At 55.8% G+C, this 16,165-nt stretch overlaps 2 protein-coding genes across 2 annotated transcripts in view; one reads left to right on the plus strand and one right to left on the minus strand.

Annotated features, from left to right (window-relative positions):
* The window catches only part of NRXN2 (neurexin 2), a 176,888-nt gene extending 165,557 nt beyond the window's left edge, over positions 1–11,331 (plus strand). Inside the window, exons 22-23 of the mRNA XM_039911367.1 lie at positions 5,904–5,959; positions 11,227–11,331. Coding sequence (XP_039767301.1) covers positions 5,904–5,959; positions 11,227–11,283 — 113 coding nt within the window. The 3' untranslated portion in view covers positions 11,284–11,331. The remainder of the gene's footprint in view (positions 1–5,903; positions 5,960–11,226) is intronic.
* On the minus strand, positions 363–15,392 carry LOC100087819 (solute carrier family 22 member 12-like). The gene is made up of 10 exons (XM_029061783.1): positions 14,644–15,392; positions 13,144–13,247; positions 12,569–12,723; positions 12,270–12,438; positions 9,643–9,766; positions 8,146–8,261; positions 7,067–7,281; positions 4,635–4,743; positions 1,280–1,483; positions 363–910 (listed from the first exon to the last, which is right to left on the minus strand). Exons 1-10 carry the CDS (start codon positions 15,043–15,045, stop codon positions 838–840), a joined length of 1,671 nt encoding a protein of 556 aa, XP_028917616.1. The 5' UTR covers positions 15,046–15,392; the 3' UTR covers positions 363–837.
* Positions 15,393–16,165: the final 773 nt, after the last annotated feature.

The raw sequence follows: 16,165 nt of genomic DNA on the forward strand, positions 1-16,165 counted from the left end.
AAACTCTGAGCCCCCCCGTGGGACAATCTGTTCACCTTTTGTCTACCCCAGCACTTAGAACAGTGCTTGGCACATAGTAAGTGCTTAACAAATATCATCATCATCGTTATTATGATCATTATTATCATTCCCAGAGATCCCCCCCACCCATCAGTTACCCCTAAGTTAAGGGAGCCCCTTCCCAGGACTTGTCGGTGGGCTTCTCTCTCCCTCTAGACTGTAAGCTCGTTGTGGACAGGGAAGGGGTCTGTTCTATTGTTTTATTGAATTCTCCCAAACGCTTAGTCCAGTGCTGTGCGCACAGTAAGCACTCAATAAATACAACCTACTGCCTGAAGGACTGAACGTCGTCCTCTCCCAAACCTTTAATCCAGTGCTGTGCACGCAGTACGAGCTCAATAAATATCGCTGATCGGCTGACTAAATACCGCTGATTGACTAACTGGAGGACAGGTGGAATCTGAGGGAGGAGGTTACTCAGCCTTGGGCCAGAGGGAGCTGGAATGTTCAGGAAGGCTGACGGAGACGGGTGGGTGGGAAAATCGGTCTCCGTCCCATTCAGTGGGGACCCAGGGAGCGCCGGGGAAGCAGAAGGTCATGGCCGGAGAGCAGAGGTGAGCAGGGACGGGCCGAAGGTCGAGGGAACTGGTTTGGGCCTTTTCCATCCCGGTTATCTTGTGAGTCTTCACCCCTGCTTCACGCAGTACCTCCAGCTCCTTCCTGGGGCTCTCCAGCTCCCAGAAGGCCTGAGGCGGCAGCAGGAGCAGGGGCAGCAGCGAGCGTATCGTCCTTGGGCGCACCAGGGCTTCCTGATTCCCTCAGTCTCCGGGGACCCCCCTAGAACCGGGTGGTCTTCCAGGCGGTCTTCTCTCGCTTGTCGACGCCTCCTGCTCCCTCCTCCCTTCGTCCCCTGGGGAGAATCGGAGACAAACCGCCCCCCGTCGAGAGCCTGTAAGGCAGGGGTGCTGCTGGCGGGGGAGGGTGGGTGGGCACCCATCTTAGTACAGTGTCTGGCATATAGTAAGCGCTTAGCAAATACCTTAAAAAACAAACGGATCAAAAAACCTGAGGCATAGAGAAATTAAGCGACACGGCCGAGGTCACGCAATTGGCAGATCTGGGATTAGAACCCACATCCTCTGTCTCCCAGGCCCAGACCCCTTCCACAAGGCTGCACTGCTTCTCTTTCCCTGTGGCCCCCCCCACCCACCTCGTGGTGTGGTCCCACCAGCCCAGCCCCATCCCTGGACGCGCCCCCGGCCTCTCCGCTGGGGCTCACCCGCTCTCTACATCCTGGATGGTGTCAGGCAGAGGGAGGTTCTTGGTTTCAGGGAGGAAGAGGACCCCCAGACTGGTGATGATGGGGACGGTACCGTAGGTGACCAGTGGCAGGGCAGGAAAGAACTGGCTGGTCATCCTCATCAGTGGGCCCAGCAAGGAGCCCAGGCGGGCCATTATCTGGTTCAGGCTGAAGGCTGTCATTCTGTTCGGGTGGAAATAACAATAATTGGGGTACTTAACTGTGGTATTTGTTAAATGCTATGTACCAGGCACTGTACTAAGCGCTGGGATAGATACAAGGTAATCAGGTCAGACTCAGTCCTTGTCCCCCATGGGGATCACAGTCTTAATCCCCATTTTACAGAAGAGAGAACCGAGCCCCAGAGAGGTGAAGCCACTTGCCCAAGGCCACTTAGCAGACATGTGGCAGATCTGGGATTAGAACCCAGGTTATTCTGACTCGAGGGTCCGTACTCCTTTCACTAGGCCGTGCAGCGTCCCTGTGTGTCAAGCACTGAGCTAGATCAGACACAGTGGCTGTCTGACTTGGGGTTTACAGTCTGGCAGGGAGGGAGGACAGCTATTGACTTAATCTCCATTTTACAGATGAGGAAATTGAAATCCAGATAATCAGTTGACTTTATTGAGCGCTTACCGTATCCGGAACATTGTACTGCTTGGGAGTGTGCAGTGTAGCAGAGATAACAGAGGTACAAGACAAGTTCCCTGCCCACGACAAGCTTACAGTTTAGCAGGAGAGGTAGGCATAAATGTAAATGAATAAATTACGGATACGGACATGGGTGCCGTGGGCCTGAGAGAACGGTGAATAAAGGGTACGAATCTGAGTGTAAGGGTGAAGGGTGGGTGAAGAGGAAATGAGCTTTTAATAAGGCTCTGAAGGAGGGTAGAGTGATTGTTTGTTGGATATGAAGAGGAAGGGCGTTGCAGGCCAGAGGCAGACATGGGTGAGGGGCCAGCGATGAGATAGGCAAGTTGGAGGTTCAGTGAAAAGATCAGCATTAGAGGAACAAAGTGTGCAGGCTGGGTTGTTGTAGGCGAGCGGTGAGGTGAGGAAGGAGAGGTTAGAGTGAGTGAGTGCCTTAAAGCCTAAAGTGAAGAGTTTCTGTTGGACGTGGAGGTGGATGGGCAACTCCCGGAGGTTCTTTAGGAAGTTAAGTTAAGTGACTTTCCCAAGGTCACCCAGCAGGCAAGTGGGTGAAGCTGGGATTAGAACCCGGGTCTTCTGACTCCCAGTTCTGCGCTCTTTCCACTATTCATTCATTCATTCATTCATTCATTTAATCGTATTTATTGAGTGCTTACCGTGTATTAAGCGTTTGAGAGAATACAATACAACAATAAACAGACACATTCCCGGCCCATAGACGACGCTGTTCAATTCAGAGCCCTGTAGGTGCAGTTAGGACTTCTCCATAACCCAGAAAAAAGGGGAGGGAGTGAACATTCCCCATCTTGTAGCTGCCTCTTCCCTCTCCCCCCGTGTACACATGCCCTCTCCTCCCCAGTAGAATGGTGGAGTTCAGCTCCCTGCCCCCCAACCTCCTCCCTACGGATCCCCCCAAACAATCCTCCTCCTTCCGTCCATCCCCCCAACACCCCACTCTCCGTGCCCCACTCAGTGACAGGTTGGGGCTCAGCATGTCCTCCAGCACATCGATTGAGAGCACCCCTTGGCGAGCTGCAAGTTGAATCTGGAAAGGGACTCAATCAGTCGATGGGATTTCTCGAGCACCGTCTGTGTGCCATCAATCAGTGGTATTTATCGAGCGTTTACTGTGAGCAGAGCACTGCACTCAGCGGTTGGGAGAGCACAATATCATCGAGTTGGTATACTTTCTTGGGAGAGTTGGTAATAATAATAATGTTGTTATTTGTTAAGCGCTATGTGCAGGGCACTGTTCTAAGCGCTGGGGTAGATACAGGGGAATGAGGTTGTCCCACGTGAGGCTCACAGTCTTCATCTCCATTTTACAGATGAGGGAACTGAGGCCCAGAGAAGTGAAGTGACTCGTCCACAGTCACAGAGCTGACAAGGGGCAGAGTCGGGATTCGAACCCATGACCTCTGACTCCCGAGCCCGGGCTCTTTCCACTGAGCCACGCTGCTTCTCTAGGCAAGATCACCGTCCTCAAGGAACTTACGGTCTAGCGAATACCACCGGGGAGTGTGGAATGTCTGGGAGCGGAGTAAGAAGTCACTTGGCAATGAAAGCAGTAGAGTAGAAACCTTCAGGTCACTCAGTCAATCAGTGGTATTTACTGAGTAGTTACTATGTGCAGAGCATTTCACTGAGCCCTTGGAAAAGCACAGTATGAAAGAGTAGGAATAGATGATCCCTGCCCGCAATGAGATTATAGACTAGAGGGGGAGACGGACGTTAATTTGTATTACTATCTATCTCCCCGCCCTCTAGACTATAAGCTCGATGTGGGCAGGGGATGTGTCTGTTTATTGTTGTATTGTACCCTCCCAAGTGCTTAGTAAAGTGCTCTGCACACAGTAAGCATTTAATAAATACGATTGAACGAATGAATGATCGAATGACTATCAACCCACCTGCCAATTAGCCACATTCCTTGTGGGCAGGGATCGTGAAATTCAACAATTATTATTATAACTCTTATTGTACTCTACCAAGAACTTATTACAGTGCTCTGCCCAGAGTAGGCATTCGATAAATAACATGGATTGAACGATGTTCTGCTCATCAAAAGGAACCAGTCCCGGCCTTCTATCTACTCTAAAAGGAGTCCCTCTTCCAGCCCAGTCCCCATTCTCTCCCCCCGAATCTCTCCCCCGCTTCAAAGTCTTATCGAAGGCACCGTCTCCTCCAAGAGGCCTTCCCCGACTAAGCTCTCCTTTCCTCTTTCCCCACTCCTTTCTGCGTCACCCTGACTTGCTCCCTTTATTCATCTCCCCTCCCAGCTCCGCAGGACTTACGTACGCATCTGTAATTTACTTATTTCTAAGTAGTTCAGCCCTCTAGACTGTAAGTTTGTTGTGGGTAGGGAATGTGCCTGTTTACTGGTGTATTATACTCTCCCGAATTCCTAGCCCAGGGCTCTGCACAAGTAAATGCTCAATAAATACTACTGAATGAATGAATCTGTGGTCCATTTAATAGATGTTGGAAGCTTCCCAGCTGTGCCTCATCAGCTCATTCGCTAAAGTCGGTTATTGCTCATTTTCACGGAAGGATTTTTCACTGCATCTGTTTTCAGCAGCTTGCTCTCCACTCCCTCGCACCTACACCAGCTCTCCCGGCTGCTGAGGGCGGTGGCCTCGGTCGCAGCGGCAGAGCACCGTATGGGAGCGGCGGAGCACTGTACCTGAGCACGGTTGGGTAGAGCTCACTGCTGAAGACACACAGGCAGGAGAAGGCGGCTCCCAAGCTCCCTATTCCCAGGATGGCCAAAGACAGGCGCAGGGCCTGCATTTCTGGGGAGAGGAGGAGCGGAGATCAGAGGAGGACATTTCGTCTACAGAGAAGGCCCCACCGGCTTCCGGGACAGAGCTGCGCTGAGGATGCCGTGGTTCTGAGAGTTGAACACGAAGGCCATCTTCCTCCCCCGTGCCCGGCCCCGACCCCCACGCCCACACAAACTGGGTGAGGGTCCCAGAGGCCACCGGACTCCTCAGAGCCCCCGACAAACTCTACACTGCCTGTGGAATCTTCTTCGAGCAGAGAGAACCTTGATCAAAATGTCTGGTGGCTTCACTCACACTAAACAGAGAAGCAGCGTGGCTTAGTGGAAAGAGCATAGGCTTGGGAGTCCGAGGTCGCTGGTTCTGATCTCTGCTCTTCCACTTGTCAGCTGTGTGACTTGGGGCGAGTCACTTCACTTCTCTGTGCCTCAGTTGCCTCATCTCTAAAACGGGGAGTGAGACTGGGAGCCTCACGTGGGACAACCTGATAACCTTGTATCTATCCCAGAGCTTAGAACAGCGCTTGGTACATAGTAAGCACTTAACAATACCATTATTATTATTATTACTAAACCCCTTCCAGGTGGGAGGGCCTGGAGGCTTGAGCTAAGCCTACCAGGGATCCAAAGACCCCTCCCTCCGCAATAACCGTGGTATCTGTTAAGCGCTTACTATGTGCGGGGTGGATAAAAGGAAATCGGGTTGGACACAGTCCCTGTCCCACGTGGGGCTCACAGTCTCAGGAGTATCGACTGCCCAAAGCACAGTCTTTTGGACCCTCTGCTCCAGGTCTGGGACAACCTTCCCCTCATCTTGGGCCAACCCTCTCCCGTCTGCCGATCAACGCCCGCCTCCTCCCAGAGGCCTCTAGGGGAAGGCTGCCAAACAGCTGATGAGGCCAAGGTCTGGACGAGCAGAAAACTCTGCCAAGTCCCCCCTCTCCGGTACCCCAAAACTGCAGTCCTGGAGGGACTACAACTCCCATCAGTCCTGCAGGTCCGTCTTCTCCTCTGGCCACAAGTCAGGGGAGGGTTGAAATGCCCCTCTTCTCCCCCACCAGCACCCCCGCCTCCTGCAACTGTTTCTCTGCTCACATCCCTCACATCCACTCCTCTGATAGGCTGCAAACTTCTTGGATCTAAGACCTGTGTCTACCCTCTTCTGTATTTCAGGACAACACGAGACCCTCGGGGATTCAGTGATCGAACCGGCTGGCGGCACTGTGGAAGTGAGGAGTTTGGTGGGGGGGGGGAGGAGGGGTGTGATGCTGTGGGAGCATGGGAAGGTGTGTGTGAGCATATAATCATTATGGTATTTATGAAGCACTTACTAGGGGCCAAGCACTCTTCTAAGCGTATATAAGCATCTGCAAGTGTGTGTGAGAGAGCATGCGTGCTCGTGTTGAGTATTTGTGCAAGAGAGCAGGTGAGACCATGCGTGAGCCTGTGAGAGTGTATGGGAGCGTGTGAAGATGTGTGTGAGCATGTGTGAGCATGAAAGCATGTGAGAGCTGGTGTGAGAGTATGAAAGAGCCCGTTAGAGCCCGTGAGAGTGCGTGTGAGCACGTGCGAGTGTTTGGGAACGTGGGAGTGTGCGATTAGGGGTGAGCGTGTGGGAGACGTGTGAAGTGTGTGAGCAAGTGAGAGTGAGAGCGTTACGGGAGTGAGGATGACTTGTGAACGTGAGTGAGCAAGTGAGAGCGAGAGCGTTACGGGAGTGTGGATGGAAGAAGGGGTGGATTCTGAATGGGTTTTCTAGACTGGGGCCAGGTGGGCAGTGAGCTAGGATGATAATAATAATAATTATAATGATAATAATTGCGGCATTTAAGCGCTTACTATGCTCCAGGACGGTACTAAGCGCTGGGGTAGATGATTGGGTGATTGGGTAGGGCACAGTCCCTACCCCACATAGGGCTCGCAATCTTAATTCCCATTTTACAGAGGAGGTAACTGAGGCAGAGAGAAGTGAAATGAGTCGCCCAAGGTCACCCAGCAGACGAGTCGCAGAGCGGAAATTAGAATCCAGGTCCTTCTGTCTGACTGGAGCAGGAGGACGGCATCAGGAGGGGAGGAGCTCGGTTTTCTTGCTTGCCGCCCCCACCCCCAATCCCTGGCCCTCCTTGTTCAAGCCTGACGATGGTCCTCGCTGTCCAGCTCATCTCGGCCCCTCCCCCCTCCCGGGATCAGCTCAGGGGCCCCCAGAGCTCCAGGCCAGCATCGAGGGACCTCCCCAGGACTCTTAGAGAGGGTCTCCCAGCCCTGACCCCCACCCCAACCCACCCCAGAACTCATGGGGGCCCGGAAGACCAGAGTCCTCGTCTTCGTCTCCTCACCCTGTGACACGAACGCGTTGGCCAAGACGGAGAGTCCGGCCAGGAAGAAACAGGCTATCTGCGTCGGGCGCCGGCCCACGCGGTTCATGGCCAGCAGGGCTATGAACTTGGCCGGGAAGTCCACTGTGCCGTAGAGGACCTGGAGCAGGAAGATGTCGCCCCCCAGGGACTGCAGGTCCAGCGCGAGCCCATAGTACGTAAAGCCAAAGGAGAACCTGTGGGGCACGGGGCGAGAGGCAGAATGCCCCAACCGGAGCAAGGAAGGGCAGGGCAGGAGAGGGGGGCCGCCCGCTTTTCCTGGGTCTCATGTTATGGCTGGACCCACGAACCCCTCAATCCAGCTGGGCCCTTCCCATCTCCCCGAGCCCGGGGGCTCTCCGAGGGACGGCACGGCCGGGGAGAGGATGATAAGAGAGTGGCCCCTTGGGGCTGGAGCTTCTGGTCCGTCCTGCGGTCCCACCCTCCCAGAGGAAATGGGGCGGCGGGCCGAATGTGATGGGTGTACCGTTCCTCGCCCGGGCAAGGAGAAGTGGGATTCCAGCCCCCCTGGAGGGCTCGCCCATTCTCCCTGCCGGCTACCACCGGCTGAGGCACTGGGGCCTGGGGAAGCAGGGTTCTGCCTCCCACGTGAGGACAGGCGGGACGTTGGAGGTGTCACGGGGGCCCCGAGCACCGGATGGAAGGAGGACCTCCCAGGCGGAGGGCTGGTGGGGGGACCCGGAGGGGGCGGTCAAGGGTCAGAGGGGCACCATGACTGGGTGGGCTCCATCAGCTTCTCCGGGAAGGGCCGTCCCCCTTCGTGTCACGGCCAGGGGACCTTTCCCTCACTGGTGGCCCAGGCCCGGCATCGGGCCGCAGCTGATTCTGGGCCGCTTCTCTCGCCCAGCCCTGGATGGGGACCAGGGCGGCCATCCGGAGCACTGGGACGTGGTCTCGCACATCCCTGCCGGCGGCTTCCTCAAAAACCACCCAGGTGTCGGAGTGCCGGGCGGCACCCCCCGACACGGACGAGGGGCACCCCAGCAGAGCCCTCCCCCGCCAGGGGCACAGAGCAGAATCCCACCCAGGGAAGCACCCACCAGACCAGGATCATGTAGCAGACTCTCCTGCGCAGGTTTGGGGTGCGGAACAAATCCAAAACGGTGTGTTGGCACTTTGCCATGGCCAACTCTTCCTGCATAGCAGCGTTCAAAGTCTTGGGAGTGAAGGAGAGCACAACCAGAGTCAGACTAGGAAGGAGACTTGGTTCCCGTCACGGGAGTGGGGACTCCCCACCCCAACCTCTGCAGCTTGGACTCCATGGATGAGACCCGGGCTCCACTGTTGGAACTCTGAGGGGAAAGGGGCTGAGGGTACGGGGAGACTCCAAGGAATCTTTGTCAGCCGCCCCAAGCACCCAATCATCTTGCCCCCCTCCTTCCTCACCTCACTACTCTCCTCCTACAGTCCACCCCTCTCACTTTGCTTCTCTAATGTCAACCTACTCCCTGTACCTTGATCTCATCTATATCGCCACCAACCTCTCGCCCACTTCCCGTCTCTGGTCTGGAACGCCCTCTCTCCTCATATCCCACAGACAGTGACTCTCCCCCTCTTCAAAGTCTTACTGAAGGCCCATCTCCTCCAAGAAGCCTTCCCCGACTAAACCCTCCTTTCCTCTCCTCCCACTCCCCTCTGCGTCGCCCCGATTTGCTCCCTTTCTTCATCCCCTCTCCCGACCCCACAGCACTAATTTATTTACATCCCCTTCTAGACTGTGAGCTCCGCTGTGGCCAGGGAATGTGTGTTTATTCTTGGATTGTACTCCGGCGAGCACTTAGTACGGTGTTCTGCACACAGTAAGCGCTCCATAAATGCAACTGAATGAAAAAGACTCTGAAGGTGGGGAGAGCGATGAGCCGTTGCATTTGCAGGGGGAGTTCCAGGCCACAGGGAGGAGGCGGGTAAAGGGTCGGTGGTAAGAAAGACCGTACTGAGGTTCATTGAGTAGGTCGACGTTGGGGAAATGAAGTGCGTGCGCTGGGTTGTTGTAGGAAAGCGGTAAAGGAAGGTGGGAGGGGAGAACTGATTGAATGCTTTAAAGCGAACGGTAAGGGGTTTCTGTTTGATGCATAGATGGATGGGCAGCCAATGGATGTTCTTGAGGAGTGGAGAGACAGGAATTGAACTTTCTTTAGAAAAACGATTCAGGCCGCGCTGTGAATCGGAGCTGGGAGAGATAGGAGGCAGGGAGATCAATGAGGAGGTTGCTGCAGTAGTCAAGGTGAGATAAGGTATGTGCTTGGATCATTCATTCATTCATTCATTCAATGGCATTTATTGAGCGCTTACTATGTGCAGAGCACCGTACTAAGCGCTTGGAATGGACAAATCGGTAACAGACAGAGACGGTCCCTGTCCTTGGACGGGCTTAATGCAGGCAAGGGGCGGGGCCAGGGGAAGGGGGCGGGGCTGGAGGAGAGGGGCGAGGCTTATGAAGCGAGCAGGGGCTAGAGGAAAGGGGCGGGGGTTCCCATGCGGGCGGGGGCTAGAGGAAGGGGAGGGGCCCCGCCCCCCGGTCCCCGGTCCCGGCCCACCTGCTGCGTGAGTCGTGCTGCCGGCTCGGTCTGGCCGTTGATGTGCGCCACTCTGCGCAGAGCCCGCAGCCCCCGCTCCGTGCGGCCCGTTATGACGAGCCAGCGGGCGGACTCCGCCAGGAACCTGAGCCGCGGGGGCGCGGGAAGGGCGGCGGGAGGATGAGGCTCCGTCCCCAAGCGGGGACCCGCCGCCGGCCTCCCTCCTCGCGCCTGCCCCTTCCCGCCCTCCTCCCCCTCCTCCTCCTCTCACGTCCCACCTCAGCCCCCTCACACCTGCCCCTTCCCGCCCTCCACCTCCTCCTCCTCCTCCTCCTGACGCCTCCTCCTTCCCGCCGTCGCCCTGCTCACACCTCCCCCTTCCCGCCCTTCCCGCCCTTCCCGCCCTTCCCAACCTTCCTTCTCCTCCTCACACCTCATCCTTCCCACCCCCCCTCAGTCCCTTCCTTCACCTCCCCCCTCCCCCTGCCCACTTTCCTCGTCCTCCTCGCCCCTCCCCCTTCCCGCCCTCCTCCTCCTCCTCTCCCCTTCCCCTTCCCACCCTCCTCCTCCTCCTCTCACGACCCCCTTCCCGCCCTTCTCCTCCTCCTCCTCACCCCTCACTCTTCCCACCGTCCTGCTCACCCTCATCCTTCCTGCTCTCCTGCTCACCCTCACCCTTTACGCCCTCCCTCTCACACTTCACCCCTCCCTCCTCCCCCTTCTCACCCTGCTCCTCCTCCCCCCTCCCCCTTCTCCCCCTGCACCTCCTCCCCCTTCTCACCCTCCTTCTCCCCCCTCCCCCTTCCCTCTCTCCTCCTCCTCACCCCTCACCCTTTACCTTCTCACCCTCCTCCTTCTCCCCCCTCACCCTCCTCCTCCTCCCTCCTCCCCCTTCTCACCCTCCTCTTCCACACCCCTCCCCCTTCTCACCCTCCTCCTCCTCCCTCCTCACCCTTCCCACCCTCCTCCTCCTCCCACCTCCTCCCGCCCTCCTCCTCACACCTCACTCCTCCCTCACACCTGCCTCCTGCCTCCTTCCTCTCCCCTTCTCACCCCCTCCCCAGCCCCTGCCTCACATCTCATCCCTCCCACCCTCCTCCCCCTCCTCCCTCCCCCTTCAGATCTCGCCCCTCTCGCCCCCTCCTCGCCCCTGCCCTTTCCCCCCACCTCCCTCCCACCCCCTTCCCACCCCTCACCCCTCCTTCCCGCCTCCCTCGCCCTCCCCCATCCCAAGCCCAGGCACCTCCCAGGCCTCCATCATCCTCATCGACGGGGTCTGTTGCGCTCTTACTGCGTGCAGAGCACTGTACTAAGCTCTTGGGAGACGGATGCCTGTCTCCTTGTTTTGTTTCGTTGTCCGTCTCCCCCTTCTAGCCTGTGAGCCCGTTGTTGGGTGCTCTATCTGTTGCTGAATTGTACTTTCCAAGCACTTAGTACAGTGCTCTGCACATAGTGAGCGCTCAATAAATACGATTGCATGAATGAATACGGTGCAACAGGGTTAGCAGACATATTCCCTGCCCACCACAGGCTTATAGACCCCAAACATCCCCGGAATGAGTCCAAGGTAGATTCCCTAACGTCCCTTCCTCTCTCTCTCTCCAGGTGTTTCACACTCATGACCTTGGACTGGCTCTTCCGTTGGGGACAACTGCCCACTGACCAAATTGGCCGAAAGATGGTGATGAAGAGGGTAATAAAAATAGTAGTAATAATAGTGAAACCGATAATGATAATAACCATAGTTGTGGTTTTTTGTTAAACATTATGTGCCAAGCACTGGGGTAGGCACGAGGTAATCATTTAATGATAATGATGGCATTTGTTAAGTGCTTACTATGTACAAAGCACTGTTCTAAGCGCTGGGGTGGATATACGGTGATGAGGTTGTCCCACGTGGGGCTCACAGTCTTCATCCCCGTTTTACAGATGAGGGAACTGAGGCACGGAGAAGTTACGTGACTTGCCCCAAGTCCCACAGCTGACAAGCGGCAGAGCCGGGGTTAGAACCCATGACCTCTGACTCCCAAGTCCGTGCTCTTTCCACTGAGCCACGCTGCTTCTCTAGATTTCAGGCACACTCCCTGCTCCTTACAGGGTTCACATTTTAAATTGGAGAGAGGACAGGTATCGAATCCCCTTTTTACAGATGGGGAGATTGAAGCATAGATTACTTGAGTGAACTGCCTCAAGGAATCAGCGAAGCAGCAGGGAAGCAGCATAGTATAGTGGATAAAGCAAGGCCTGGGAGCCAGAGGACTTGGATTCTAATCCCCGCTTCCAGGGTCTGCTGTATGAGTTTGGGCAAGTCACTTCACTTCTTTGCACCTCGTTTACCTCATCTGTAAAGTGGAAATTAATACCGTGAGCCCCATGTAGGACATGGGCTGTATCCGATCTGATTAATTTGTATGTCCCCCAGCACTTAGTACAATGCCTGGCGCATAGTAAGCAATTAACAAATACTACTATTAATATCATCATCTACCCCAGTGCTCAGAAGAGTGCCCGGCACACAGTAAGCGCTTAACAAATACCATAAAACCCAGAACATAAATAACTGAGAGCCAGACCCTCCGGGTGGCGGAGTTTAGGAGCTGGGAGCCGGGGACGGGTTCCAACTGGGCTGAGAACCAGAGCGCACATACCACGAGTACATGAAGAAGACGAAGAAGGGAATGGACAGAATCAGCTGGAGCAACCGCCAGGCTCGGATGGCGTACGCCACCCCGCCCAGGAAGACCAGACCGAAACTGAAGCTGAGCGCGTTCACAGTCATGACCGTGGCCCGGGTCTCTTTGGTGGCCCACTCCATCACTGCGAGGACACACAGACGACACACAAACGCACACACAGAGGCAGCCGGGGTCAGCGGGGACTCTCCCTCAGGGCTCCGGCGTCCCCTCAGACAACATCCGACGGACCTTCCGGGCCGCGCTGGACTTACAAAGCGAGCTGGTGTTCATCATGATGCTGGCCACCGCGAAGGCCGACAGGAAGCGCAGGGCGCAGTAGAGGGTGAAGTTGGGGGCAAAGGCGGCGCAGGTGCTGCAAAGCGCCATCAGCAGGTAACACCAGCTCAGCACCAGCCTCCGGCCGAACCTGCATCATCACGGGGTCAGTTACCCGGAGTCTGAGAGCCCCGGAGCGGGGGGTTGGTCGGCTCTGACGCGCTTTAGGGGCTCTCTAATCCAGCGAATGAATCTGGACCCGTGTGGGAGAAAATATCACATCCGCTGGCTCCCTCCATGCCAGGTGTTGGGGTAGATGCTAAGAGGGAGGGAGAACAGGGACCTTTGCCCCCTTTTCCAGACGGGGAAACTGAGACCCAGAGAGGCTAACAGTGGGCCGGTGGCCCAACTGGGATTACAATCTGGGATTCTTTACTTCCAGCCCGGGGCTCGTTCCACCAGGCCAAGATGGCTGCAGAGAGAGGTGTCTGGGGGATGATTTCCCAGATTTTGCGGGGCTACGAAGAATCGGGGGCAGGGGCGGGGTGGGGGTTCACCAGGTGAGCCTCACCTGTCGGAGACGTGGCCGAAAACAGCTGCACCCAGCAGAGTCCCCCCCATGTATATGGATTGAGATAACGGCTTCAGTGCCTGGAAGTCACACACCAGATCCCACTGGAGGAGGCAGGAAGGGGAACACAGAGCTTAATGATAATAATGGGGACTTTAAAAAAAAAAAGGTATTTGTTAAGCACTTATTGTGTCCCAGCCACTGTCCTAAGCACTGAGGTACATGCAAGCTAATCAGGTTGGACATGTATTTGTTGGTATTTGTTAAGCGCTTACTATGTGCCAAGCACTGTTCTAAGCACTGGGGTAGATAAGAAGTAATCAGGTTGTCCTACGTAAGGCTCACAGTCTTCATCCCCATTTGACAGATGAGAGTCTATATTAACGTCTCTTTCCCCCTCTAGATCGTAAGCTTGTAAAGTGCGGGGGACTTGTCCACTAATTCTGTTGTATTTGGACTCTCCCAAGTCCTTATTACAGTTCTCTAAACATAATAAGCGCTCAGTGAGTACCACTGATTGATGATGAGGGAAATAAGGCCCAGGGAAGTGAAGTGACTTGCCCAAGGTCACACAGCAGACAAGCGGTGGACCCAGGATTAGAACCCAGGTCCTCGGACTCCCAGGCTCATGGTTTTTCTGCCAGGCCACGCCGCTTCTGTTACGCACTTGTTATGTACTTAGCATCGTACTAAGTGCTGGGGTAGACACGGTCCCTGTTTCAAATGGGGCTCGTAGTCTAGGAGGGAGAGCAGGTATTGAATCCCCATTTTACAAGTGAAATCAATCAATCAATGGGTGGTATTTATTGAGCGCTTACCATGTGCAGAGTACTGTGCTAAGAGCTTGGGAGAATACAATAACGCTAGACCTGATCCTTGCACTAAAGGAGCTTACAATCCAGTGAGGGACACATATTAAAATCGATTACGGCTAAGGGGAAGCCGCAGAATAGAAGGAGAAGTGCAAAGTGCTGTGGGGTTGGGGGGGGGGGGATCAAAGTGGAAGGGGAGCTCAGTCAAGCGCAGAGGTGATGCAGAAAGGAGGGCAAATAGGTGGGGAGAGAGCGGTGATTTCCAAGGCCTCTCGGAGGAGGTGTGATTTTAATAAGGCTTCGAAGGTGGGGAGCATGGTGGTCTGTCGGGCACGAAGGGGGAGGGTCTTCCAGGTGAGTGAGGGGGCGAAAGAGAGACAAGAACGAGGTTCAGCGAGTAGGTTGTGTCAGAGGAAACCGAGGCACAGAAAAGTGAAGCGACTTGCTCAAGTTCACCCAGCAGACAAGTGGCGGAAGCCTGGATTAGAACGCATGTCCTCTGACTCCCAGGCCAGTGCTCTTTCCACTAGGCCACGCTGCTTCCCTGGGGTAGAGCGTCGAGCTGTGGGGAACCCTGGGGGAGAACCCACCCTGGGGTCCCGGGCCCTGATCCGATGCTCCCCGCTTCCCCCCTATCTGCGCTTCCCGCTCTCCAGTGGAGCGATGGGGGAACCAGAGCCCCCCGTACCTCGGCCACGATGGTGGAGGAGAAGACGGTCCGGTCGTACGTCCAGCCGTCCGGGCAGGGTTCCGTGTCCGGCCGGCTGGCGTTGGCGGCCGAGGCGTTGGGGGACAAGAGCTGCCACTGGGGGTGCAGAAACCGCCGGCACTTCTCCGGCTCCTGGTCCGGACCCAGAGGGATGGAGACCGTCAGGAGGGCTTCAGGGGTGAGGTTCCCAGGGATCCCGGCAGGGTCGGAGTGGGCCTCGAGCCCGGGCACCCGGCAGTGGTGGGCTGGGATGGCCCCCGAGAAGTTCTCCACGAGATTGTGAGTGGTGACCAGGACAATGGGAATAAGGAGGGAGATCATCTGCAGGATCTGATATAGGCCCAGTCCTCCCGCCTCTTCTAAGAGTTCCGTGAATGCCATGGCACCGGGGGGCTCGGGGGGGCCGAACGGAGACCGCTCTGGCTCCCTGGGGTGGGGGAAGTGCGGAAAACCTCCGGGACAGGAGAGCGTAAGAGGAGTTTAGGATCTGGGACCGGCCGGGTTTGCCAATCCCTCCGCACCGGGCCCCCAGGGATCAGCAGACGGAAAGAAACTCCTGGAGGAGAGGAACGAATCCTCATCTGTCAGCCTTGTCTGGCCCGGGAAAACCTCCTCCTTCCCCTCATCTGCTCCGGGAGGCGAGGCTGTCCTAGTTCAGTCCATTCTGCAACAAATTCCCCGGCCAGCCAACTCCCAGTGGGCCCAGGAAAGACTGAATTTAAGAACCAGTGGAGGGTGAAGATTCTTACCAACTCTTTCCCTGCATAACCAGAATCCAACACCTCTCGAGTTAATGTTACTGGATAAAGGTGAAGCGAGTCAACGCTTCAGTTAAAGCTTAACTCTGAGATGGAGTCACAAGAGTAGAAATGAAGTCCAGATTTCTCTACGCAGAGTATCGTGATCCCAGGGCCTAGGGGAACACTGTCAAGGCCCGTATGGCTGCCTGACGTCTAAGGGACAGGTTCGCCTTAGACGTCTTAACGACAGAGAGATCTTCTGTCCTCCAAACTTCTCCCTCCTTCGGGCCACACCCGGTAAAATTAATGATTACGGTATTTGTTAAGCGCTTACTACGTGTCAGGCTAGGGCGCGTACGAGCAAATTGGGGTTGGACACAGTCCCTGCCCCACGTGGGGCTAACAGTCTCAATCCTCATTTTACAGGTGAGGCCCAGCTCCGCCACTTGTCTGCTGTGTGACCTTGGGCAAATCACTTCACTCCTCTGGGCCTCGGTTACCTCAACGAGACTGTGAGCCCCACGTGGGACAGGGCCTGTGTCCAACCTGTGTCGATCCCAGCAGTCAGAACGGTGCTTGACCCAAAGACGGCGTTTGTTAAGCACCAATAACTTTTATTAGTTGTCTTCCCTGGCCTCACTCCAGTTTCTCCTCATCATTTTCACACTGTGACACCCAACACTGGACAGCGGACACTGGATCCAGGGGTCTCCTCGGGCCTGACATAAGTGCCCACCTCCTGCAGGTCACATTCCTGCTCA

This window comes from Ornithorhynchus anatinus, chromosome 3, assembly GCF_004115215.2.
Source record: "Ornithorhynchus anatinus isolate Pmale09 chromosome 3, mOrnAna1.pri.v4, whole genome shotgun sequence".
Taxonomy (NCBI): domain Eukaryota; kingdom Metazoa; phylum Chordata; class Mammalia; order Monotremata; family Ornithorhynchidae; genus Ornithorhynchus; species Ornithorhynchus anatinus.